The following is a 26912-nucleotide window of genomic DNA, read 5'->3' as shown; positions in this document are numbered from 1 at the left end:
CATTACACCTAGGGTATTACTATTGCAATTTTCACAATAACAATCAGTTGAGTGCTTAAATAAAACATGCTGTTCTTGCCTCTCCAAAAACTAAAATAATTAGTCTGTAGCTGAATTTTCTGCCAGCAACAAACAAAACATAATACAACAAATGATATTAGAATAGAACAATACATAATAATCTCGTTTCAACTTTTATGTGAGCATAAAAGTATATGAGTATGACCTCATATGCGTATTTTATAAGCAACACGCTGTTTAATACAGTATGACTGAACCATAAAGGTATGTTTAGAGGTTTATCCTATAAATTTCCATATCATTACCATAGATTCTATTTAAAGGACAGCCATAATCTACTGTATCCACATTACGTCATTCACACATTGGTTCAGGACTTCTCTCCGGTCTGCAGCCGCAGCTTGGGGTCACCACTGGCACATTTCCAAAAAGCCATCGGGGTATTTTTGTTATCTGGGCCACACGCTCCCCTTTTTTACACCGTCCACTTACATCCCGGAGGTGTAACGGAGCAACCAGCAGACACACATTCACTGACCGTGTGGCACAGCACGTTGCCATGGCTGCCAAGCACCCCGTTACCGTAGAGACCCTGGTACATTGTGTACAGTCCACTCCCGTCAAAATCACTTTATATCCGCATATTAACGATGATAACGACACCATTTAAAGTTTTTCTTTTACTAGAAGTGACATTGATATCATGTGCTAAAATTTCAGCATATTTTGTGATATTTGTACTGCAATTTATTAATTTATACATTTTAGTGATGTCGGTCATTCCAGTCACACAAACGGCTACAACTGAAAAAAACGTTTTTTTTTCCTCCATTGACAAATATGTGAATAAGGTCAAAACAAAATCCGTTATAAATACACTCCATAATACAAATAGACTACACACACATAACAAAGGGACCGGTCCAGTATGACCCTCCCTCCCCTCCCGGTTGGCGCAATGAACCGCACGCTCTCTCTCATCCCTTCCCATCATGCAGCGCTCTTGCCTGCTCCTCCGTCTATCCGCCATGTTGTCGGAGTGAAAGCCTGGGGTGTCACAGAGAAACTGGGGCCGAAATCCGCGACCATCCACCCTCTCCGCCGGTGAGTATCATCTATTCCGCGGTCGCGGTACCACGGGACATTGTTTATCCGCGCATCGGTGCCGGTATTGTTGCTATGGAAGCTCTGAACGGGTTTAAACAGGAGTATTTTGTAAGGCTGAAGTGAACTGCCTCCCTTTCTGCTGCCTGCCTCCTTCCTCCCGTTGTGTCGGTCTTCCGCTCCAGACAGCTCTCGGGCCTTTGTTAGCATCCGCGTCACGGGGACCTGTGGGGCTGCAGGCTCGGCATACTGATAGAGACCCAGGTGTGTATTAAAAACGGTATTGTGATATTATTGGGCCATCACCGCTGTTAAAAACATTGTGTGGAGCCCGTGGTTGGCCACCGGTTCTCCCGGGCTGAGCTTGTGTCGGGAGGCCGTGTTATTGTTGGTAGACATGGGCAGTGAACCCTCCATAACAGATCCAAGACTTGGCGTGAGTGGACGCAGATGCATGAAAATGAAACCCCCGGTAATTGTCGCGACCCCTTTCACGAAGCATCAACATATTCCCTTTCATGTTGATGTCATGTCTGCTAGGGGAGAAATTTTTGGTCTATGTTGAGACACCTAACGTTATCTCCGGCTAGCTGCAGGTTGCCTGCTCGTATTGTCACACCCCTGTCTGTGCCCGGTATGCGGTGGATTGATCCCCGGTATTGAATAATGATTAACCCAGTTAGATTATGGAACAGAGTGCCTGTTTCCGGGTGCTGAGTTAAACTTGTAGCATAACAAGCCGTGTGCGCTTCGCTTTAGGGAATGGCCACACGGTTGTGGATTTCCGGGTGTTTCTCTACCTGATTTCGAGCTGTAGCAAAGGAATAAAGAGCTAAAAGTCCCTTGTTGCTGAATGAAGAGTGAAAGAGAAAAACAAACACAAGACCATGTATGTGAATGATCAATTGGCAAGCTGGTTTGTTTTTATCTTTTGGGACTGACCAGCTCGTGTTTTTTGTCTGCATGGAGGGGGTGTGTTGCACAGTGGTTTCAGTAGACTTGAGAGAAAGCTGCATGTGTTTGAAGATTCATAGTGTCACACAGTCTCTTGCAAAGGTAATTACTGTATATGGCTCAGTGTAAAAAGAACCGCTTGTAATTTCCTCATGGCCTGTAGGGACACTAATGTGAAACTGGTAATTTTAATACAGATTAGAGCTTGTTGGATAAGAAGAGACTGTAAAATACAAATTATATCCCCGTGACTGCTGAAAACCACAGAGGTTGTTGTGCCCACTGTTGACCACGACCACCACACAGATTGGGCTGTACATATTGCATATTTCTTCGGTTTATCACTGCACAGATAATGACAGCAGCTGAATATACCCTGGTTCTATGACAGAGCCACAGTGACCTTTTCAAAGTAAAGACCAGCAGCTTGTCTCCATTAGTTTGCAAATAAAGTCAGGCCCCCCCCCCCCACTCCCCCCTCCGTGCAAACATAGAAGGATAATGTTACTCTTTAAATTGTTCCATTTACGCAATACACTTGATTGTGAGTTTACTGGGTACACATAACATAGTGATTCTGTCTAATACAATTAATAACAGTTATGTTTTGTAGGTGTAAATAAACTTTATGTAAACTTTAGGATGTGGTTGTGGTTGTTATGTTACGCTGAGATGTGTTTTTAATATTTGCATCTAATATTATACCTCTCAGTATAGTACAATACATCTCAACACCACCACAAACTAAAACGACCATAAAGTCTAATTAAGGCCTCTCTTTAACAATTTAACTAAGATTTATTACAGTATCGTTGGATTATACTGCATTAGTTTTAGCATTAGAGTACATAATAAATGGCTAATGAGATGTACTGTATCTGCTGTAATGGTGTGAACTTCTACTATGACTGGCAGCAGCAATCTGCAACCGTGTATCACCTAAAGCCATGTCTGTACAAGAGTAACTTATCAGTGGCCTACACCATATGCAGATCACTGGGATACATTTCTGAGCACTATTTAGAGATGTATCATATGGAGATGTTTCACAAAATTCCTGTGAAGTCAACTTTAATCTTTGTGGTCCATTTGATTGGAGCTGGAAGCAGTAAGTTTGGTTTCCCCAGCCTGCCACTTTGCCCATTGAATGTTTGACCTACAGTGTGATTAATATCAGTGCTGTCCCTCATGTGGCTGCAACCTACAAACTTTATCATGTGCTTTGGGTTTTTAGAGTGATTAATCTAATTAGGTTAGTTTGATATTTGCATTAAATTCTATTGAATTAGTGCGGTGCTATGCAGATCTACAGTCAAACTAGACAGACACACACCAGTTAATGTAGCAAATTAGACCCTTTTCAACCAAATGACGGTTGTTAGTACAGAGACCCTCTGTAGGGATATGTTGGGATGAATGCATCTGCACTCTGCTGTGACAGTCTTGGATCCTGCTGGCTCAGGGTACACTGTTCACTATACTGCACTGTCCAGACTCAGTTGTATATTTGGTACACCTATCTAAAATTAATTTATTAGCCTCAAATTAATAATTAATGTTAAAGTTTAGTTTTTGTTGAAGATATTTTGAGGTGTTAATTAAATTTTTATTGTTGTTTTTGAGGCTGTAGTTTGTGGTGTAGTTGAAATATATTGTATTATACTCCCACCAATATTTAAATTGAGTGGACAAAGTGTTGGAAACAATTTAACCCCCATGAAGGTAGGATTTGTTTCAGTGGAGTTATATTAGAATACATTTTAACTAGGTGTACCAAATAAACTGGCAACTGAGTGTAGTTTGACATGAAAACCAAGTCGAGCAACAATCTTTGGCAAGATATATTAGCATCTCTTGTTTGGCCTGAGGGAAGTCTCAGTCCTATTCACAAGAGACTAAGATATGAGCTCCATTTACATGAGTTTACATGTGCATACGTTTCTCATTCATATTGGCCAGATGACTTATAGTAGAGCAACACTGACTCTGAACTTTGGCAAATGATTAGATGAGCAACAAGTTTTTTTTTCTATATTTTGTCTGCTGTCAGTACAGATTTTTTATGAAGTAAGGTTATAGAACATAGATCATGTTTTTTTGTATTATGATTTAATTGGTTGAGACATTGGCTAGTGCAGCACACTGGTACAAAGACTCTGTGCATGTGTCACTGAGGGATGTAGTTATGAAAGCTGTCTGAAACTGACTTGAAGTATTTCTCTGACTGGATTATGACTGAACTAGAGCATTAGATTTAGGTAAGTGTACCTAATAAAATTGGGACCTGAGAATAAGGTCTCTATTCAGATTAAGTAAGTTCCGGTCAGTGCTTACAAACTTATATTGATCCAGTTTGCTGTTTTTTGCATGTAACAGATGTATTTCTCTCTGGACAGGCTGTGGTGGAATGAGCAGTGTGTGTGTGTTGAAGAGGAAAGCAGTGCTCTGGCAGGATTCATTCAGCCCCCACCATAGAACTACATCTCCCAGCATGCCTGTGGTGCTGAGCAGCGGAGGACATGCCCCACCAACTGGGCAGACCCCTCAGGCCACACCCCCCAGCCAGCAGGTAATACCCAGCAAGTTTACACGTTTACATCTTTCATTCATTCATTGACAGATGTGTACGTCTTCCAGAAACATCTCACAGTTAACTCTATGGTCCACCAGCCTGTGTTGCTGGTCTTTTATTATTATAGCTATTTTAATGCTGTTCACATTGCAACAGAAGTTGGTATTCTGTCAGAGTAGAATTGTAGATGGAAGCTGTGTTGACATTAAAAAAGTTGGTTAAAATTGTGTTTTTGGAAAAATAACCAATATACTATGACATTTGCAATAGAAACAACTGAGGGTGGCTCTTAAGAATAGAGATGCGAAAACAGACCAGAAGTCTGTTTCCCCAATGTAATTGTTTGATTCAGATTGTAACAAAGCAACATTGTTGTGGATATGAGACCTTGGTCAAAGTGTGAGTCAAACTAATGACTGCTGGCTCTAATTGTCCATTTTTAAATTGATTATAAATGTGCTACGTAAGTCTGACATTTAAAAGGATCATGTTACATTTGTGATTATGATGGAGTAAAATGTCAATGCAAACACAGTGAGGTTTAGTTGAATGTGAAGTTAATTAATGGATGAACAGTTAGTTAACTGACAGCAATGAATGATTACTTTTTGAATTTTGGATTCTTTGTAGTGATTTATCAATTGAAAGAAACATTTTGGGGGTTCAGCTTCACACATAAGAGGATTTTTTGCTGCTTTCATATAATTGTAAGTTGTTTTTTTTCCTAAACTGTTAAATGAGCAGTTTGAAGTGAGGTGCTTGTGAAATGGGCTGGTCAATTAATATATTGTAATAATTCTATGCATTGATAGACTATGAATTGGTTAATTGAAAAATAAAATTTGTAGGGAAATTATTTGCTGCAACTATAGTTATAGTTACACTAGTAATAATTACCTAATAATCAGCTTCAAATCTCTGTCTTTATATCATCTTGGCGAGTAGAGCCGCTGATGTTAAGTAGAATAGCTGTTGGCCTATTAAGAGTTGCCTTGCTTGTCCAGACAAGCTAGCCACGCTGTTAAGTGTAATACAGTCTATCACACTAAAATGTGTAATAAAACTAAATGTAGTTGTTTGGCAGTCTAAAATGTGATTGTACTTTAATAGGCCTGGCCACTGTAATGTCTCTGCCTCAACAGCACAGTGGAAGTGTGTGCAGTAGTATGTGTAAGGTCACACAAAAGGCTCATCAGCTAAGCGTTAGTACTTGATAACAAGTTTAGTATTTTTCCTGACTAATCCTGGGGGGAAAACATTCTGTCCATCTGATTAGTAACAATTAAGGCTGATTAGATTGTCTTGGTAACTTGTTCTACTGCACACTTTTCATGTACAGAAAATGACTGAGCCCAGTTGTTTCCAGTACATGTTGACTGGTTCTATGATGACAGCATCTTGTGGGGAATTTTGTTTTTACCCTCAGAAAGGGTTAGAGAGGAAGTCAGCAGAAACTTTGCCAAAGCTTGCCTCCTATTTGGACGTATTTGAGAGGATGTGGGTTTAAGTACCTCAGCTTACGGTGCTGTTTTGATGATGATTTAATCAATTTTGAAAGTGATAAATTTGGACTTTTTTTTTTTTTTTTTTAAAACACGTGGTCATAAGGTTGAAAAAGGTGTTCGAATGAATTGTTTGCAGTGACCTGGCAGAAAACTTCTGATTATTTCCACCTGGGCTTTTATGTCTTTACTTTGTTTTCCAGCAGATGAATTATTCCACTATTAATAGAGAAGTAAAGGAACTCGTAGCTATCCCATTTTCTTTGCTAACAGACTAAAGAATAAAGCAGCACAGTGACTGTGGAGTCGTTGTGCTGTAAACAATAATCATTTGGTTTTATTATGTGGTTGGTACTTGTATTTGGATTGATCTTCCTTTTTCAACTCTTAAATTTCTGCATTGTGTTCAGTCACAGTGTATTGATTTATTTGTATGTTTGACATGTATTTAACTGTAAGCATGCTCAAGTCTGTGTGTATGTGTATTCTCTTCCTGCGCTTTTGTGTTGCATTTTTGCTTTTTTTTTTCCTTCTTCTTATAAACAACTACACCTGCGCGTCTCCGGTTGTTGTTCAGTTACACTGTGCTTGTTACTGTTGCCAGTAATTTAGGATAATGTGCATGTGTGTGTCTCCAAGGGTGTGGCGGGTGCTGGACGTTCCCAGGATGATGCCATGGTAGACTATTTCTTCCAGCGGCAGCATGGTGAACAGCCTGGCAAACATCGCTGGCCCACTGGAGACAACATCCATGACAGCCAGGTATGTATGTATGTATGTGTGTGTGTGTGTGTGTGTGTGCGTGTGTGTGTGCGTACTTACGTTAGTGTTGCAAAAGATACATATTTTTTTTACTCGTATTCTTATGTAAAAATAAAATAATGCCGTAGACATTGAAATGACGACATGGGAAATGTGGGGGTTAAGGGAAACAAATAGTTTTCATAGTTTGAATTTAATGTTAAAAAATAAAGTTCAGATTTTAATTGATGCCAATTTGAACAATCTGTAGCAAGTTCATACTAATTATAGTATACTAATTAACACTAATACTAATTACTACTCGTACCGATTAACAGGTAATAAAAGGTTAGGTTAGGTTTGCACAGTGGTTGAGTATGAAACACATAGTTTCATGTTTGTCATGTCTCTCTGGGCTTTCTGTCTGCAGGTGCGATCCATGGACGAGTTGAACCACGACTTTCAGGCTTTGGCTCTGGAAGGACGCGCCATGGGAGAGGTGAGACATTAGAGCTGATGGTTGTCTAGAAGAAGGTGACTGTGTAGCTTAAATACCTTTCCTGATAATGGTGCATTTGGGCTATGGCTACTCGAGACATGTCAGTACAGTTTGGATGTCTAAATTTGGAATAAAACGAAGCCGTATATCAACACTTGACATAAAAATGTCTGTCCTGTATTTTTTCACACGGGCACCTGGCTGAACTGATGAATGATGGATTACCGACAGAGTCAAACTTGAATAACAGGAAGTCTAAGAAAGAAGAAAGTTGCCTGGTGAAAAGCTATTGAGCCAAAAGTAGTGTGGACTTGTTTGCATTGTTTCGCCAGAATGAAAGCTTTGATAAATGAAAGGAAACTGAACAGAGATGCGTTTTAATTTGAGTTGGTTGGATCGGCTGTTGGCATTTATTAAATACAATCTACACTCAGTAACTCTGTTAATGTTGGACCAGTGCCTGCAATTAGTTTTGGCTTGTTGAACATAGAGATGATGTGTATCGGATTTTGTAAGACTTCTGTTTGTCTGTCTTTTGTTAGTATTTTGTGCTTGTTGAGTCTTCTAGTGTAATAGTTCTACTATTGTTTCTTATTGTACAGCTATGGACAGTATTACAAGTATTACGGTATTATTATTTTTTCATCTAGAAATAAATTTTTTTTTAAAGCAGCAGATCAGTTTCTATTGATTTTCAAATTTTAAGTCCCTGTGCAACCAAGAGTTGTTTCCTGTTGCCAGAAGATACTGATCAGTGTTTTACGGAAAACAAGGTCATTTTATAGCGAGAAAGATGCTGACTCTAATAGAAAATGAAGTTTTTGAAATGTTTGCCTTTATCATGTTAGTGAGGGTGGGGAGAGACCGGAAGGTGAGGGAAGAGATGGGTGGGCCTTGGTGTTACACGCTCTACCAGGTGAGCTACTGGGGCCCCTGTAACCATTTTTACCATGTCTCTTTTCCACTTTGCCCTTGTGTCTCTGCAGCAGCTGCTAACTGGTAAGAAGTTCTGGGAGACGGATGACTCTGGGAAGGATGGACCAAAAGGGATCTTCCTGGACCAGTGGAGGGACAGCGCATGGGGTGCCTCAGGTATACACCAGTCTGGTCTACGTTTGTGATACGGTGGCAGATAGCAGGGTGTTATGAATGCAGGAACATGACAGTGAAATGTTTCACAAGCACATCAAGAAACCACCAGAACACTCACTTTAGTGCTTGAAAATCTCTGGTGTTCGAAAATCTATATTTAGCTTCCTGTCAGGCTCAAAAGCTGATGTCAAAGTGAAATCACCCTGATATTCTCTCAAATCATGAGGGTGATGTGATTTGAGATTTCTGCTGTATCATATCAGCACTGCAGTTATTTCTGTAGGCATGATGATCAGAAACTGATGGTTAAGAGTTTATTTGTAGATTAGATTAAAATGCTTCTGGTAGTTAAATTGTGCATTAGATTATTTCTTGAACCTTGTAGCATAGTACAAGACAGCCATGTTTTTGTGAAACTGTGGGCATGTAATCTACATTGGACTGGACTACATTATATTGAGAGGTGTTTCTATTTATTTGTCCTCCTCTTTTATGTACATGAGAGGGGCTGAACATTAAAAAAACATCTCGGAATGTAATGCAGTCCAGTACAACACCATCAATAACAGGAACCTCAAGCCAAAAACATATAATTGAATTAACAACTTCCTGATAGTGTCGACAAACACTGAGCATTGTAGGCATCATAAATGTAACATTTGCATTAGATTGTACAGGTGTACCAAATAAAGTGACCATTGAAGACAGAGCTGAGTGTGTTTATCTCAGTTCACAATGGGAACAAAATTAAGAAATCTCCATACAGGTAATTTAAATAAACCCCCACCATGAAAGACCTATTGTTTAATGCAGCTATAAGTGGTGGAGGTGTCACCCTGTAAGTTCCTCTCAGTAAATATGTGCTGACTTTAATGGGATGCAATCTTAGTGTGGTGAAATAAAAAAAAAAAATAAAAAAAAACGAACAAAAAAAAAAACACGTATTGTCCCGTGAGTGGTGCTGATGTGTTATGGTATCACTTTCATGCTTGATGCAAATGTGGTTTTCCTCTGTGCATGAATGTTATTTAACAATCCTTGTTCCGCTTGATGCAGATCACTCAGTGTCTCAGCCAATCATGGTGTCCCGTCGGCCAGGGCAGGGTTTCCATGGCGGAGGTGAAGTTGGGGTGGGCTCGGTGATGTCACCGCGGTCCGAGAGTGGAGGGTTGGGAGTTAGCATGGTGGAGTACGTCCTCTCCTCCTCACCAGCTGACAAACTGGATTCCTGCCTCCGAAAAGGACCCTATGTAAGTCTTACAGTATTTTCTTTTTTTCTGTCAATCAGTAATATCACAGTCTTCAATACTCATGTATTGCACATTTCCTGTAATCAGTTTCATTCTCCAGTTTTTGTTATCATAACGATCTTGACTTTTCATGTCAAAATTGACTTTTGATAACCTTGATAACCTTGATAACCTTTACTTCACACATCATCTACCATTCTTCTCTCACGGTTTGTCCCTTGTCAGCCAGTGGTTGTCAAATTGGGACAAGAGTTGTTTCTCACCTTGTCCATATTAATCTGTCCTCCTCACTCTGTACCTTTTGTGTTTTCACCATCTATCACTGTCATGTTGTCAGCACCTCTCTATCTGTGTTTCACTGCAGCAGTTATATTTATTGTCTCCCTCTCATCGCACAGGGGCAGAGGGATGGAGAGGTTGAGGAGGAGAAGAGGGAGAAGCCAAAGGCAACATTTGAGGGAGAGAAACTGAAAGAGTTGACAGAAGGTGAAGCTGATGTCATCAGCGACGTCATCAACCCCAATGGGCTGCCTGTGCAGAACGGCCTGGATGTGGATGTCAAAGAGTTTGGGTAGGACTTTCCTGTTTTTAGCATGCATCCAGAACCATCCTGAAATACAATCTAAGCAGTGTCAAAATGAATGTGGACCATCCTGAATTTGAAACATTTGTTTTTCTATTTAAATCATTCAAAGTTACCTTTAAGAAAGATAAAACAACACACACAACATTTGTTCGGGCAGCCTGAGAGTTCACTTGTAAGCCTGTATAATGTCAACCAAAAATGCAAAATTATGTTACTAGATTTCATCATTGAGTTTCTATTTGATTCATTACTTTGCAAGGCATAGTAACCTAAAAACCTCTTCCTGGGAATCATGGGAAGGTTTCAGAATGACAGAGTTGTGAGTTGGCAACCAGAGAGAAACGTGGAGGACTGAGCGGAGGCAGGGACCAGTTTCTGTCACTGTTAAACACACACACACACACACACACACACACACACACACACACACACACTGAGCCCCTGTTGGCTTGCTTATGTTAAGTCTAAGTTGGAGCAGCGGGTCAGCTCACTGTAAATGCAAATGTTGGCTGCTGAGCCATTAGCTGGCAAGTGGAAAAAAAAAAAACAACAACAATATTGTTACCATTTCCCCGCTGCAGCGGCAGCTGTCGTAAGGTCAAAGGCTTTCAGGGTTTTGTTCTGCTGTGCGGTTTCTCGATGTAAAAAATTGGAGTATCTCACCACCTGTGGATGTCATCAGCATTGTGACACTCGATACCGGCGGTGTAATTTTTTGCGTGTGTGTATGTTGTCAATGAGGTTGAATGAGAACTGTGTGTGCTATACAAAACGTGCAGTCAGTTTCTTTTCATCATAATGTTACCAGGGTTTGTTTTTTGTTTTTTTTCTCATCCCAAATTCATCACAAAATTAATTGTATTCCTCCCTCCTCCCATTTTACTGGTCCTGGGATGATTGGAGGTCCTTAAGCTCAACCCCTGGACTCTTATACAGGGACACACGCGTGGCTTGTTGGAGAAATGCTTATCTTTTCTTCAGATGTAAACGCAACCACTCTTCTTTCTCAACCTTGCAGTCGTCCCCCAGGCAACATGCCGGCCCCTGGCCCCGAGGGTGACCTGCTTGGGGGTCCCGGGGGTGTAGGGGCTGAGGGCCTGACACCCTTAGGAGGTGGTGGAGGCCCCAAGCCCCCTGAAGACTTCTCTGGTGTAGAACAGGGTGGCGTCACCATGGACCCCATGGAGTCAGTGATGGAGCCGCTTCAGTTTGACTACAACTCCCAGATGCCCATGGACTCAGCGCCCACTGTCGGTCTATTTGACTACACTAACCAGCAGCAGGTAAGACAGAGTAGTTTGAAAGCCTTTGTGGAGCTCTGAGGACCTGTTCAGACCATCTGGTTCAGGTGATCTGATCACAAGTGCACAGCTCTAAGTACAGGTGTGGGCGCATGTTAATGCCACATCTGAACAGGGTCAGAGAGACTCTGCTCCAGTGACATTTAGATGTGATTTACCTTTTGTTCTATGTGCAGCTGTTTCAGAGAAACAACGCTCTAGCGGTGCAGCAGTTAACAGCAGCCCAGCAGCAGCAGTACGCCTTGGCAGCAGCACAGCAGCCTCACATTGGTAAGTGTGTGTGTGAATATACATGAACAGGCATTTGAGCAGGAGAACTCAATATAAAATGTATGTTATCATTTGTTATTTGGGATGTATGTTGTTTTGTTTGGCACATTCTCTCACCGTCAGCATGACACAAATTAAAGGATGACATTAGTGGAGTAGTGATGGGAATGTGGTGGATCATTACATACCACTATGCACCACTATGCACATTTTACAACAGAATGAAAAGTGCAACATGATTTTACACAACACCCCATATAATCTAAAACACTTATTTTGAAGTAAAAAAACAAAGAAAGTAAGTTTAGCTGAAATATCAGATGAAAGGTAAGATTTATATTTTCCCATAAGTACCATAAACAGGTGAGATTTGCAGGATTTTTTTTTTTTTTTTTTTACAGTCATTGGTCAGTATCAGTGATTCAACGGCAGTGACACCGGGAGTGTTGCAGTGTTTAGTTAGTCATTTTGGAGCAAAAGAGCACAGCAGTTACAAAACACTACATGTTGTTGCAGTCTCATGGTAACTAACTAATCTGGAGTTAAAATTTCTTAGATTTACTCAAAGCAAACAAATGTTGAACAGTCCTAACGAACCTTGACTGGATATCACCCAAGCCCAAACTGAAGCTTCATTCCAGGAGTTTCTATGACTTAACTCCATGTATTATGTAAAACCTTGTGGCCGTGGTTCACCTTTTCCCTCCATGTGTTGTCAGGTTTGGCCCCAGCATTTGTGCCCAATCCTTACATCATCAGTGCTGCACCACCTGGGACAGACCCGTACGCGGCCGGCCTAGCAGCAGCAGCTACACTCGGTAATACATTCTTATTATAAAAGAGAGGCACTGATTTCTATTTAGATGCTGCTGGAACCATTTAAAAATATGCATAAACACAGACATGGTAGTCCTATCTCACCAGTATTTTGCAAATTTGTTTGCGTCAAGGTCCGGCAGTGATGCCTCCCCAGTACTACGGTGTGACCCCCTGGGGGGTTTACCCTGCCAACCTTTTCCAGCAGCAAGCGGCTGCAGCCAACAACTCGGCCAATCAGCAGGCAGCAGGCCAGGGCCAGCAGAACCAACAGCAGGTCAGTCGAGTGCTCGCCAATAAACTGGCATGCTGATTGCCACTGGCTCAAGATGTTTCTGTCAGAGCTCTCCTTATGTGCCAATTGAAATGTGCATCCAGCCTTACCGCTGCTCTACTTGGATCTATTAACAGAAAACTCTTTGTGGACTGTAGATAATGAGCCAGTCAGCAGGAGACTGCTGTTTGTTATTTACTTATGCTAATGTTAGGAATCTTTATCTTATCCTGACAATTTATTACATGCCGCCTTGTATCTCTGTGTGTAGGCACATTCTTGTATACATCAACTACAAGAGCTGACATGATATCAACTTATATCTACAGCACACAAGTTCTCTGTTTTGGAACAGATTTTGGTGCATCCTTTTTGTATTAATTTACATATTGATAATGGCAATTCAGATAAATGTCCTCTTTCTGACTTTGTAAAGGTGATGCGTGCTGGGGGCAACCAGCGACCTCTGACCCCCAGCCAAGGCCAGCAGGGTCAGCAGAATGACCAGCTGGTTGCAGCAGCAGCAGTCAACTCAGCCCTCGCTTTTGGACAGGGGTTAGCAGCAGGAGTCCCTGGTGAGTATGACACTCTGTAAACTGGTTTTATTACATTGGCAAAACTCCCAACACACCCAATTACAGTTGCTCTTACAGCACCGTTGACTATAAAAACTGATGATGAAATTGAACTAAAATAGCTATCAACCCCCATATGTACACAATAGTCGAGAGGAAATGCTCCACACTAAAATCGGTTTAGATACTCTCTGAATGTCCCTTTTTGTTGTTCTCTCTTCCTTAGGGTACCCAGTCTTGGCCCCTGCAGCCTACTATGATCAGACAGGGGCCCTCGTGGTCAATACTGGAGCTAGGAGTGGCCCTGTCCGCCTCATGGCCCCTGCCTCTGTCATCATATCTCCTTCTGCAGCACAAGCAGGTAACACAGTAATGCATGTGAAGCCACGGTCAGAAGAGTCTTTGTTTTTCACTGTCACAACAGGACACAGATTGAGTGTCAGGCACACAAAACAAGGATTAGACATTGTGGTATTTAAAAACATAGTCTCGATGTTCCATATAATCAGAATGTGCAATTAAAAGATTATGAGCCTATACCTTCCAGTCTAGCCTTTATTTATTACGGGGAGTTCCCATGAGTCAGTGTGTTCAGTATCAAGGGAAATTAGGGTTTACATTAATACTGGCATTAAAGTGAAGAATTGTTAGTGATGATCTAAAATTTGTATGATTATTTACTGAGTGCTTGAAAAGAGCACTAAACTGAGCTAGAGGGAAAACATTCATCTCACTTCTCTCTCCTCTCCTGCTGTTTCTCCTCTTCCAGTTGCAGCAGCAGCAGCATCTGCAGGTGGTGCCAACGGTGGTCTTGGTGGTGGGGCCAATGGTCCATTCCGTGCCATGACGTCCCAGCAGCCTCAGCAGCAGGGTGGCCCTGGTGGCGCTCTGGGAGGGAGCTCCTTCTATGGATCATCCTCCCTCAGCTCCTCCTCCCAGAGCTCCTCTCTTTTCTCACAAGGCTCTGCCCAGCCTGGACCCGGGTCTGCCTCCTTGGGCTTCAGCCAGCCTGCCTCCTCCTCCCTTGGCGCTACTCTGGGGGCCACGCTGGGAGGCTTTGGCACTGCAGGTAGGAAAACACCTTGTTCAAACACAATTTGCAGTTTTTTCTTTGGGGTTATATAGTTTTAATTTAAATGTAAGTGGCTTAAACTGAAACTTAATTGTTAATAGTTAAACAGAGAAAAGGACAGTTCTTTAACATTTCACAATTCCTGTAGATTGGATAGATGATCTAGTTTGTCTTTGTCTCCCTCTAGTGGCCAACTCAAGTGGTGGCAGTGGGTCCAGGCGGGACTCCCTGACGGGCAACAATGAGCTGTACAAACGCACGCCCTCCAGCCTCACCCCAATCGGCCATGGAGGCTTCTATAACGGCACCTTGGGCTTCAGTCCTTCCCCTGGCCCTGTGGGCATGCCCCTGCCCAACCAGGGCCCATCCCATTCCCTCACACCCCCACCTTCCCTGTCCAATCACAGCTCCTCGTCCAACCTCAATCTTGGTAAGGGTCGTTTTTTATGTTTTGGTGACAAAGACTCAGACATATATTGTATACTTGATCCTATTTAGGACACTGACCTAAATAAGATCAGATATTATATTAGGTAGGTAGTTAACAAGTTTACATCCTTAAATGTAATTTTTCAGTGCTAGGTTGAACAGAAAATGTTTGTAGGTGCCCTGTATATCCCAAAACTGTAAATGTTTACATTAACATTTATATACTGAAGTTTTTTAAGAAGTTGTTTAATTCAACTTACTAAATATTTCCAGTCAAGCTCACAATGAATTACTGTTGGGATAAACAAGATTTTCAAATGCATGTGCAAATGCAATGCAGCATGTTCTGAAGGAGTGATTACCTGCAGAGACTTTTGTTGTGTGATTGACAGTTGGTAGACAGAAGTGTAAGGCAAACATTCAGGTCCAGTGTGAGAAACAAGAACAAACAACAATCAAACTGACAGTGAAGTTGAGGCATCATAGTGACAGTGAGGGATTATTTAGAATTGGTATTTTCAATTTTAATTTGGGGTGTGATACTATACATGTATAAACTGCAGTAAGTGGCACCTTTTTTGAAGGGAGGACACATGATATCCACAATTATACTGTGTAAAGACACTTACTGCAATATCTATATATTGTCTAGATTTAATTAGGCTCCAGCAACAAAACTGCAGACAAGTTTTTATCTACCGCCTGGTACAGATGTTGCTTGAGAATACTTCAGTTTTAAGTATTTGTACAAGGCATTTACTTTAATTCAGTGTCATTAACAAAACAAATCTATAAAACCTGCAACAAGAACTACAGAGAAACTCATCAGTTTTGTTAAGGTTGTGTCAGAGACAGTTTGTGGTGTCCCTTATATTATTTGAGTACTTTTTATGGCCACAAGAAATGTATCTTTTCTAAGTGAAACTTCACTTCATGTTTTAGGCAGTGCTGCCATCCAGTGCTGTATTTCTGTGCTGCAGAGATAAAATGTAATTTTTATGATACTGTCTGAAAATTTTAGTACTGCAGTGTCATCAGTTTAAAAAAAAAAAAAAAAAAAAAAAAAACTTGCATGTTAACTCATGCAAGCAATCATTACACCAGTATTTCATTTTCAGTGCAGTAAGTCTGGGAGAAATTTAAGGTTGGGCTTTTAATAAATTGCATGTAGCATCTCCAACAAAAAAGCTTATTTAAAATTTGTGTCTACAAGTATGACATTTCTTTTTGCCACTATCTTACTTTCATGTCCCCACTGCTCTGGAAACATTCATGTATATATGGAAAGAAAATCTATTTCATTTGGTTCTTTAAAAATATATGCATGGAATTAGTTTTATGGTCATAGTTCATAAGTCTGTTAATTGTTTGACTTTCGTCTCCCTATTCTCTCCGACCCAACAGGAGGCCTGACCAACGGCAGCGGGCGTTTCATCTCTGCTGCCCCAGGAGCGGAGGCCAAGTACCGCAGCGCTGCCAGCTCAGGCTCCTCCCTCTTTTCACCCAGCAGCCAGCTGTTCCCGTCGTCACGGCTACGCTACGGCATGTCGGATGTGATGCCATCAGGTCGGAGCCGCCTCCTGGAGGACTTCAGGAACAACCGTTACCCCAACCTGCAGCTCCGAGACATCGCTGGCCACATCATGGAGTTCAGCCAGGACCAGCACGGCAGCAGGTACACACACGCACTCAAATATCACCCCAGCTTGAAATTCACACGACAAAGAAGAAACCAGCAAATCAAAATGTGCAGTTGAAACATCACCAAGTCAGTCCCATACACAAGGAATTTCTCTCTGGATGCAAATGAACTGCATACAAAGCCTGATGAGCAACCCTGGAAGTATGCTGTTTGACCCAGTGACAAAGTCTGACCTCTAAGCCAGTGCTAGATCAAAGTGTTTCTTTTAAGTTCAATACACAATGTGAACTGGCCAAATTTGCTAATGCTTCAAAGTGACAGCGCTCAGGACATTCCTGTGTGTGTACTATCTCCTCTGCACACATCACTGCACTGTCATATTTCAGGTTCATGCTCAGTTTATGCTGGTATAGACTGTGAATAGGCATGAGGGTGTAAACATAGTGAATGTGACACACTGCTTCCTTTTACAAACAATCTGTGTTTAGTTGCTGCTTGACCCCGTATATCCTCAAGTATTTTTTATTGACATACAGAACAAACGGTGTCATTGATCTCTTACCAGATGGGAAAAGATATGTTCTAATTTGGTGACAGGGGCCCTGGAGGCCACTCTGGGGTCCTGGTTTCTGGGTCTGTCTGGGTTGAACCAGCAGTGCCTCAAATGCAGACTTTTCCACTGAAATGATCTATTAATACACCATGACGTCCAGTCTGCACATTCCAGACATTTTCTTTCCGCAGTCTCTTCAGCATCTCTGTCCTTTTTTATCTCCTGACTTTTGCCTGGTATCCATCACTTCATCTCACAGGCTGCTTGGTTCCTTCAACTCCCTCTTTGTGTTTTCTCCACCCTGAATTTCATCTCATCTTGTCTGACTGTTCCCTCAGGTTAAATATATAGGATCAGCTCTCTCTCTCTCTGTCTCTGTACATCTGTTTTACCTTATTGCTCTCTCACTCTCTGGTATGTTTATTTGTCTTTGTCTTCAACTTCATCTAAACTTTGTAAATTCCCCTTATATACTAAGTGGGTTTTAGGAGAGCAGGCCGTACACTGTCTCCCGAGGCTTGTATACATTGCAGAAGCTAATGAAAATGAAGAATGACAAAACAAGAGAGCGCCAAAAAAGGTATCTGTGGAACTTAATATAAAAGATATCTGGTTAATGCAATACTTATCCTCTCTGTCTCTTAAAGGTTTATCCAGTTGAAACTGGAGCGAGCCAGTTCAGCAGAACGCCAGCTTGTCTTCAGTGAGATACTGCAGGCTGCCTACCAGCTTATGGTCGACGTCTTTGGAAATTACGTCATCCAGAAGTTCTTTGAGGTGTGTATGAGGAGCTGGTCATTATCAGTAAAGTTGTTGCTATGTGTGATTTGGGTCACCAAGATTGAATTCATGGGACAATCTAAAAAAAAAGTTGTTACTCTATCGCACTACACTTGGTTTTTATGTGCTTTCTGGCCTGTGTAAATGTGTTTTGTACATGGTATTGTGTCATGTATTATCAAATGGATTAGAGGATTTACAGAATTATTTTGTGTGTGTTTTAGTTCGGCAGCCTGGACCAGAAGCTGGCTCTGGCAGAGAGGATCCGAGGTCATGTGCTGTCCCTGGCCCTGCAGATGTACGGCTGCAGGGTCATTCAGAAAGCTCTGGAGTTCATCCCTTCGGATCAGCAGGTCATTGTAAGTAGACTGGTTCTCATTGGAATGTATGAGTATGTAAATACGGGAAACAGACTGGACCTTTGCCCTAGAATGACCTTAATAAAACACAATCTGCCATAACTCTGCTGTGATTTGGTTGTTCCGGTCAGAAATAAAGTTGCGAAGTATCACAGTGTCCCAATTCAAAGCTTATCCACCATCTATGTGCCCATAATTCTCTTGTGAATGAGAGTGCATAGCGTGTTTGTATTTATATAGCAAGGTGCTGCATTAATAAAGAGGTGCGCTTTTCACACTGAAATGGCATTTTTCATCTACATTATGGGTGTTATGTTAGAGCTGCCTCGTGAAGCAGCAGGTTCCTCGAAGGCGCCCTATCATCAGCGATGAATGAGGCTAATGGTATTACAGTTTATATGCATGTTGAACTGCAGGTGTTAAGATAAATCTAGCTGTATATCACCAGAAAATACTTTTACTTAAATTCAGTGGTTTTTGGAATAGGTGTGTGTGTGTGCGTGAAAGAGAGGGTAAGAAGGTATCTATCTCTCCTTAATGGACCTCAATAGATTTCTTTAGGGCAACAGTTAAAGCTGAGTGTTACTTGTTGGGCTCTGAGCCACTGTGACAAATGAAGGAGAGTTTGGAAAATGCTTTCAGGCAATATTTGATTTCTCACAAACAATTACATGTCCCTCTCCTCACATTTTGTCTCCTTCCTGCCCCCCCCCCCCGCAGAGTGAGATGGTGCGGGAGCTGGATGGCCATGTGTTGAAGTGTGTGAAGGACCAGAATGGTAACCACGTAGTGCAGAAGTGTATTGAGTGCGTCCAGCCTCACGCGCTGCACTTCATCATAGACGCCTTTAAGGGACAGGTGGGTCCCCTCTGTATGTGCGCACACACAAATTATTTCCACATTCAGTCACTGAAGCCTGCCGGTGCCTGGCTGACATCCACATACACACATTCACTTGCGTGCACACATACACTGTCACTGCCTTGAGGCAGCAAGCATATTGTCACCGTCAAAGTACATAGACACACATATTCAGTCCTTTCCAGGGATGGGGTATGTTGCCTTGGCAACAGAAACCTCAGCCCAGTGGCAACAGCCATCTCCTATCTACCAGCTAAATGTTACATTAGCATAAAGTGTTAAAAGAAAGATTTTGTGCGTTCATGCATGCACCTTTTGTTAAGTACAAATGAAACGTTTCACTTTTGAGATTTCGCTCAGGATGTTAAATCTCACAGATGTAAGTGTTTTGCTTCTCACACATTTGCATGTTATGAAGCTGCATGTTTTCTACTCGGTGGATCAGATTTGTTTGTGTAGCTGTAAGCATGTCAGGAATTTCACCTTCCCTGCAGGGAAGGGCTGGGTTCGTGAAAGTATGCCTATGTATATTAGTGTCATGTTTAACCCCTTAAAACACACCCAGAAATAAATAGATGTAGCCAAATAAAAAGGTTACTGTTCTTCAGTCTTTTTGATTAGTCATAACCCTGGTCTCCTATGAAAGGTAACTCTTAAAATGTTACAACCAAAGGTTCAGAATGAGTATAAAAGATATTGAACCAAAGTTACAGAGGCACAAATGGGGTAGAAATGTAAGGTTTGTTTTGCCTCACCTATTTTTTTGTGGCATAAAAAAGGCCTATAGTAGTACCTTTTTCTGTGTGGTAAACACTTAGGAGCCTAAAATACAGATAGACAGTATAGATATAATCAGGAGACTGTTAGCTCTCAAACAAAATGTAATTTGTCAAGGTTGTGTGAGTGCAGCACAGACCAGAACACACATGAGGTAGTTCTACCAAGGCCAAAGCCTCCCACGGGTGGGATGATGTATTTTAAAAGGTTAAATTGCTAAGTTCCAGGACTGCTTGGTGTGTGTGTGTAATGACTAACAATGTATAATTACATATGTCTCTCAGGTTTTTGCCCTCTCCACTCACCCTTATGGCTGCCGAGTCATTCAGCGCATTCTTGAACACTGCCTTCCTGAACAGACGCTGCCTATACTGGAGGAGCTCCATCAACACACAGAGCAGCTAGTGCAGGTAACACACACACACACACGCACACACACACACACACGCACACACACACACAAACTAGCACTCACTGCTGTCTTTTCACTCCCACCAGTTATGTTTTTCAGAATAATTACACCTCAAGTTGGTTTATATAAAGCTGTTCTCAGAGCCTCCAGATTTTTGAAGTTGGCTGTGTTTGATGTGACGTCAGAGGCACCAGCTGTCCTCATCACGTTTTAGTTAATGTGTCTGTGTGGTTTGTTTTATTTAGGACCAGTATGGCAACTATGTGATCCAGCACGTTTTGGAGCATGGCCGAGCTGAGGATAAGAGCAAGATCGTGGCGGAGATCAGAGGCAACGTACTGGGGCTCAGCCAGCACAAGTTTGCTAGGTAAAACCCAATACAAACACAAGGCTGCTGTTTTTTCTTCCCTCCCTCGAAAATTTATTTTCCTTTGTTTGTCCACATATACAGCCAGACTTGGAAGTGGGTTTTCATGTCTCCCCCTTTTTTATTTAAACTTTAAACACCCACCCCTTCTGTCTTTGTCCAGTAATGTGGTGGAGAAGTGTGTGACCCACGCGTCGCGGGCAGAACGGGCGGTACTGATAGACGAAGTGTGCAGCCTGACTGAGGGCCCCCACAGTGCCTTATACACCATGATGAAGGACCAGTACGCCAACTACGTGGTGCAGAAGATGATTGACGTTGCTGAGCCCACCCAGCGCAAGATCGTAATGCACAAGGTAGGTGGAAAGACCGGGGTCGTCATGTATTGGCATGATCAGCTGAGATACTTTTTAATATGAAGTAGACGCAGACTCATCAATCTTACAATTAATATCCCATTTTTAATATTTTCCCTTCATAACTAACTCGTAACTGTGTGATTGATGAGATTAAAACACAATCAAATGTATGTTATAGAGTTAATGTAAACAACCTGTAAAACCTGTAAAAAGAAAATCAAACAATTTTTGTCACAATTGTCCTTGATTTTGTTTAGATTAATTGTTTCAGCACTAAATATCAGCCTTTTGACTGGGGAAAAAACTGAAGATGTACATGAAAAGGGGGAAAAAAACAGTATATGTCTATCAACCCAACCCCTCTGTTACCTTCACATCAATAGGCTCTTACTCAGGTCACTGGTGTCAATGGTTTCCAAGGCAACGACACTGAAGCTGACTTAAGCTGATGTAATCATTGATTTTGGGTGTTGCTGTTTGATGTTGACAAAAAAAAATATATATATATTTTTTTTTTTTTTCTTTCTTTTTCTTTCTGTTGTGAGACGACTGCACAACAGAAGGGAAAAACACACCAAAAATAGTGTGTTTGAAAAGTATGCTGAACGTGTCAAATGTCTGTGTTCCTCTCTGCACAGATCCGGCCCCATATCTCCACCCTGAGGAAGTATACCTATGGAAAACACATCCTGGCCAAGCTGGAGAAGTACTATATGAAGAACGGTGTTGACCTGGGTCCTCTCTGCGGCCCACCTAACGGCATCATGTAATCCAATCCCCCCCACCCTTGCCCAAAATCATGTCTACCACATGAACCCCCACCCCCCACCCCCACCTCACCTTCCTAATGGAGTCATGTCTGCCAGCCCCACCCTCCTGTCCTTGTCCTTCAGAAGGCATCATGCCCAATTTCCCCTCAAAATCCTACTCACCGAGGACGTTGAGTACCCCTCGTACCCCTGTTTCCATGACAACCCTTCGGGAGGAGCCTGTTGCTATAGGCTGCCTCAGTTTTCTTTTTTTTCTTTTTTTTGTCACATTTTGTCGCTCCTCCCCCACCCGAGCCCAACGAGGGAGGGAGGGCAGGGAGTGGAGAGAGGTGAGACCTGTTCTATTCATCGCTCCACTCCCTTCATTTTTTTTTTTTTTTTTTCCATTTTTCTCTCCATCGTTTCTGATAAACTGAAAAATCATTTCACTTTTTGCTACTGCTGCATACACAATCCTAGTGCCCCCTCCTCCTCCCATCCTAGCTATTTACCACTATGAGATGGAACGAATATTTAATTTGTCTGACGTCACAGAATCATAGACGAATACACACACATGCCATCAGCTAACCAGCAGACAGATCATTTAGCATGGGAGATTCGTTTTCTGGTCTTGCTTCTATAAATATAACGTGTATACTTGGTGTAGACCTTTGCATATATATATAAATATATATATAAAACTTTGTAGTTTTTCTGGTTTTTGATGTTGAATCTGTATCTATAATGTATCCTAGTAGTGACCACATACTTCTGACTGTATAATTGTACATTTGTAAACCCTTGTAATGTAAAAGTGCTTTACCACCCTTTTTGGTATGAGAAGAAAAAAAAAAAAGCTCACTCTGGAAAAAAAAATCTTAGAAAAAAACCTGTGCATTTCAGTGTATATTCTCACCTCCTTGGTTGTGACATATGAGTTGTTGTATATTGTAAATTGTAATATCAAATTTTTGTTTTGAAAAGCCCTTTCTATACAGCGTAGTACTTGTACAAAGATTCGCCACGCTTGGTTTTATCTTTATCTTGTCACTGCTTAACTTAAGACGTTGATCTCCCACTGACTCCCAATTGGACACGTTCTGTTAGACTTAGTGGTGTCTTCTGGTTTATGTTGAAGGTTTTTTTTTCTTTTTTTTTCTTTTTTTTTTTTGAACTTTTTTTAAAGATCTTTTTATAAGAATGCATTACCCCATGAAATGTGTCATGTGTATGGGTATGCTGGCTGGGTGGGAGAAGTAACTTTTACTCATTTAAACCCCCCCAAACCCCTTGGTTATCCATGACTGTTTTCAGGGGTAAACCCATGGATTGTACAGAGGATATACTTGTGTTTTTTGGCATTTCTCTAGTGCTGTAAGTGCTGTATCATACTGTCCATGTCCTTTTGGGTGAGAGAGGCAGCCCGCCACCGAGCGGTGTACATTTGGAGCAGCCTTGTGTATATTTACTACGAGCACACCTGTAACCATATGTGTATAGTTAACAGAACCTGTGTATGCTTATTGCCTGGGCAACTATTTTTTGTAACTCCTGTTGTAGATTGTCTCTAAACAATTGTGTGATCTTTATTTTGAAACCAAACTGAACAAAAAAACTTTGAAAATTTACCTGTCTCAAGTGTGCTTCATTGTATGTTTGATACACTCGCAGAGCAGACAGACTAAGTGTCTCAGAATCTGGGCCATAGTGTCTGTTTCAGCCATCTGAACGAACGCATATGCAGTGATACGACTGCAACTACACACAGCATGAGTCAGAGAGGGGAGTGCGGAGCTCGCTCCTGGTGCTCCAGTTTCCCCATAAATATGACTGATTAATGAGACTGACTCTTTAACATGGCATGGCTCTGACTAATGATAGCCATCAATTTCGATCAGTTACAGTAAAGACAGCTCCCAGTAAGGAATAACTTAAGTTTCAGTAATGGATACCAATAGCAAAGGTGATTAGACTCAGAACCCATCCCTGGTTTCATTTTCCAGATAATTATTTGTGTGATAAGAACAGGGTGAGCAATACTGAAAGCCTTCCCATCATCACACCGGGCAGAAGTGAAAGGCTACTGGTGTTTGGGGAGAGAACAAAGAAAAGTAAATCCACACAGTAATCTGATACACGGATTGTTATTCTTTTAACATGAATAATGAGCCAAAGGTTTGCAACAAGAGATTATCAGACTACAATGCGGTGGGGAACAGGTATCTTATCAAAACACACCATCCCTCTTGTGGTCTTTCAGTTTTATCTTCTAAGGAGACAGGTGGGCAAAATAAACCTGTTTATACCTGTCCAGCTTTTGTTTGGAGCGTGCTGGGCCGTAGTGAAAAACAGAAAGGATGTTACTTTGAAAAACAAGTCAGACTGGGTGTGATGCTGGTGACATTAATCCCATTGCTTTGCTCAATAATACCTAAAGAAGTGAGGGTGAATTACCTGTGGGGATTTTGAACCACCTGGAAGGTTCTTTAAGTTTAGGCTGTGAGGAAGGCTCATTAGGCCTGCAGGCTGTTGTTTTATGCAGAGCTGAATTACCAACCGGATAAAAATGGGCAACTGCCCCTGGGCTGTAATACACAGGAGCCCCAAAGGCCTGTATTTACTGTGTGTCAGCTGGTTTGTGGCCATTTGATTTATTGCAAGGTTATTTGGGCACATACAGCACTGAGGTACAAGGCCTCAGGGTGGGTCCTGCATGAACTTTATTACCGAGCTGTCTTGCAGAAGGGCCTTATGTCAAACTTTAAATGGTGCATTCAGTATTTATAAAGAAATTTGTGTTAAACCAAATTACAAACAGGGCCAAAAGAGGCATGGGTTAACGTAATTTTATGAAATAGGAGTATATGATAAAACAGACAGTTAATGGTAGGGTGTAAAAAATACCCTATATTTTTTAAATTCCTAAAGAAAGTGTAGTTTGAAAAAAAAACAAACCTCAAGTGAGAGGACCTGGAGTTCAGACTTCTTTTTCCCAGCTGCTGTTTCCAAAGTCAATAATGAACTTTCAAGCTCAATTTAAAACGAGCTAGTTGTTGAATTAGCCAACATGTGTCAACCAATTTAAGATGTTAGCAGGTTTCAGTTTGATTTCCAGTTCAGCCCTGCACTCTGCACTGGTCATTGAGCAATAACGGCCAGCCCAACTGTGGCCTATGGTTGCTAGGCGACACAAGTAGGCTACCGCGCTATTAATATTAATATTAATTCTTGTGACATAAGCACAGGTGTGAGTTCATCTCCTTTTTCGTTGAAAAAAAAAAATGTTTTACCGTGACTCAGCCAATCACAGCGGAAGGTGAAGGTGTGTAAAAATGGCGTGCAGCCAACCGGAACCAAACAAAAAGGCACAACCTGGGAGCAGCCATGAATGCTCTGCAGAGCGCGATGTGCCCTGCACCCTGCGTGTCTGTGTGTGCGCGTCTGCATGTGCGTGTGCGTGTGCTGTGTGTGTGTGTGTGTGTTTAAGGGACTATTATGGGGCTGCGGGTGCCTAAACGAGCTGCAGGGGGCATCCTCTCCCTTGCTCGCGGAGATCCCCCCACCTCTCTCTAAGCAGACACACATGCACACACACCATAAACACACATATATATTCACTCACACACACACCCCTCCTCCTGCCAGTCTCACAGGCCAAGCAACGTCGCCATACGGAACATCCTGCCCTCAACGGAGAGAGGGGGTGGAGAGAGAGGGGGTAGAGAGAGCCTGTGTGTGTGTTGAGAGAGAGAGAGAGAGAGAGAGAGAGAGAGAGAGAGAGAGAGAGAGAGAGAGAGAGAGAGAGAGAGATGAGGTCTGGCGTCTCCCGGTAGTAAATCTATCAGGGCTCGAGCACAAAAACTCAGAGAAAGAGACAGAGAAGAGGCCTCGCGGAAATCCCACTGCTTTACTGGTGACCGGGAGCAGCAGCAGTAGCCCGTGAAGCCTTGGATTAAATAGCCCGGCTACAAGGACGGATGGTCACGCGGACAAGCGGCGCGCTCTGAAGTTGGACAGACTACCGAGACACCGAGAGCAAGCAGCAGCAGCTTTTGTTCACCCCACCTCCCCGAACCCCGTGAAGGCAGCGGCGGCACCGGGAGGCTGTGCCTGCGCACCCCGACCATGAAGCTGCCTTGGCTGTTGTCGCTCACGGCGCTGCTTGCTCACGCCGCCACGGTAAGCACGAGCCTCAGATCCTTTGTTAATCGGGAAGCTCTTGAGCACACAGGAGCCGGGGCATTTTGTGCATGCATGTTCGTGCGTGCTTGTGCGAGTGCGGTGCGCTACCATTAATGAGACAGTGATGGTCGGTGATCAGTAGGAAATCCTCCACTCGACCTACATAGGCTATCAGCCCTCATTGGCCGACCGTGACTCCCGTGAGGGGGGCTGGTGACTCCCGTGTACCCCCACCCCCCGCTTTTACGCACACACGCAGAGACACATACACACAGACACACAGCCTTTGTGTCTCAGTGTCGGGGTTTATTGTGGCCTGTGTCCCCTCGAGTCAGGAGTTGTGTGTGTGCGTCGGTAATTAGCGAGTAATCTCTAATTGAGCTTGATTACGGGTCTTTGTGCGGTGCCTCGATATGTTGTGTCTGTGTCACCAGCTCACATCCTGTAGTTAATTTGGGGGGCTTCAGTCCTATTGCGGGTTTAACGACTTTATTACCGGATAGTCGCGCTGTAGGACGCGCGCGCACGCGCGCGTGTGTGAGGGGATGATTGGCTGTCCCATCTCCACCTGTGAGGTACACGTTCCTTTAATTGCCAGATATCGACAGTCTTATTGTCCAGATGCCAGAATCTGACCGGGGGCATCCTCCCGTCACAACAGGAGTTTTGTGTGTGCGGCAATGTGTGTTTGTGGCAGAAGTGGGTGGGGTAACGGGGAAGTTAACTGCGATGCGGTGCGCGAACGAAGGTTTGGATGGAATGATGTCATCGGGAATCGCGAGGGGGGAAGCTGATTATGAATGCGCGAGC

At 42.4% G+C, this 26912-nt stretch overlaps 2 protein-coding genes across 4 annotated transcripts in view; both read left to right on the top strand.

The window, feature by feature from the left end:
* The first annotated feature begins 1005 nt into the window (after positions 1–1005).
* Positions 1006–23548, top strand: pum1 (pumilio RNA-binding family member 1). Of its 3 annotated transcripts, none has more exons than XM_023412191.2 (23): positions 1006–1125; positions 4476–4648; positions 6793–6915; positions 7325–7393; positions 8383–8485; positions 9542–9735; positions 10134–10306; positions 11340–11604; positions 11799–11892; positions 12612–12710; positions 12843–12985; positions 13419–13557; positions 13784–13918; positions 14327–14626; positions 14817–15059; positions 16463–16733; positions 17901–18030; positions 18258–18392; positions 19113–19250; positions 20315–20440; positions 20688–20809; positions 20973–21165; positions 21807–23548. In XM_023412191.2, the coding sequence occupies exons 2-23, from the start codon at positions 4487–4489 to the stop codon at positions 21936–21938; spliced, it is 3489 nt and encodes a 1162-aa protein (XP_023267959.1). In that variant the 5' UTR covers positions 1006–1125; positions 4476–4486; the 3' UTR covers positions 21939–23548. The 3 variants fall into 3 exon arrangements, with proteins under 3 accessions (XP_023267959.1, XP_023267958.1, XP_087031705.1); XM_023412190.2 differs by having other exon boundaries at positions 8380–8485; XM_087175579.1 differs by lacking the exon at positions 1006–1125 and adding an exon at positions 1160–1389 and having other exon boundaries at positions 8380–8485.
* Positions 23549–25674: 2126 nt separating this feature from the next.
* Positions 25675–26912, top strand: part of sdc3 (syndecan 3) — a 40485-nt gene continuing 39247 nt past the window's right edge. Inside the window, exon 1 of the mRNA XM_023412263.2 lies at positions 25675–26099. Coding sequence (XP_023268031.1) covers positions 26046–26099 — 54 coding nt within the window. The 5' untranslated portion in view covers positions 25675–26045. The remainder of the gene's footprint in view (positions 26100–26912) is intronic.

The sequence above is a fragment of the Seriola lalandi genome, unplaced genomic scaffold (genome assembly GCF_002814215.2).
Source record: "Seriola lalandi dorsalis isolate HSWRI2012SDOR001 ecotype SW California unplaced genomic scaffold, Sedor1 jcf7180002054476, whole genome shotgun sequence".
In the NCBI taxonomy this organism is placed as follows: domain Eukaryota; kingdom Metazoa; phylum Chordata; class Actinopteri; order Carangiformes; family Carangidae; genus Seriola; species Seriola lalandi.
The sequence above is the reverse complement of the archived record's forward strand: the minus strand, read 5'-3'. Positions and strand labels throughout refer to the sequence as shown.

Bases quoted from the DNA above. Each gene is read 5' to 3' on its own strand.
- pum1 (XM_023412190.2), top strand. From the start codon at position 4,487: ATGAGCAGTGTGTGTGTGTTGAAGAGGAAAGCAGTGCTCTGGCAGGAT. The intron at 12,711-12,842 runs GTAATACATTCT...GTTTGCGTCAAG, and splicing joins AGCAGCAGCAGCTACACTCG to GTCCGGCAGTGATGCCTCCC. The intron at 19,251-20,314 runs GTGGGTCCCCTC...TATGTCTCTCAG, and splicing joins TAGACGCCTTTAAGGGACAG to GTTTTTGCCCTCTCCACTCA.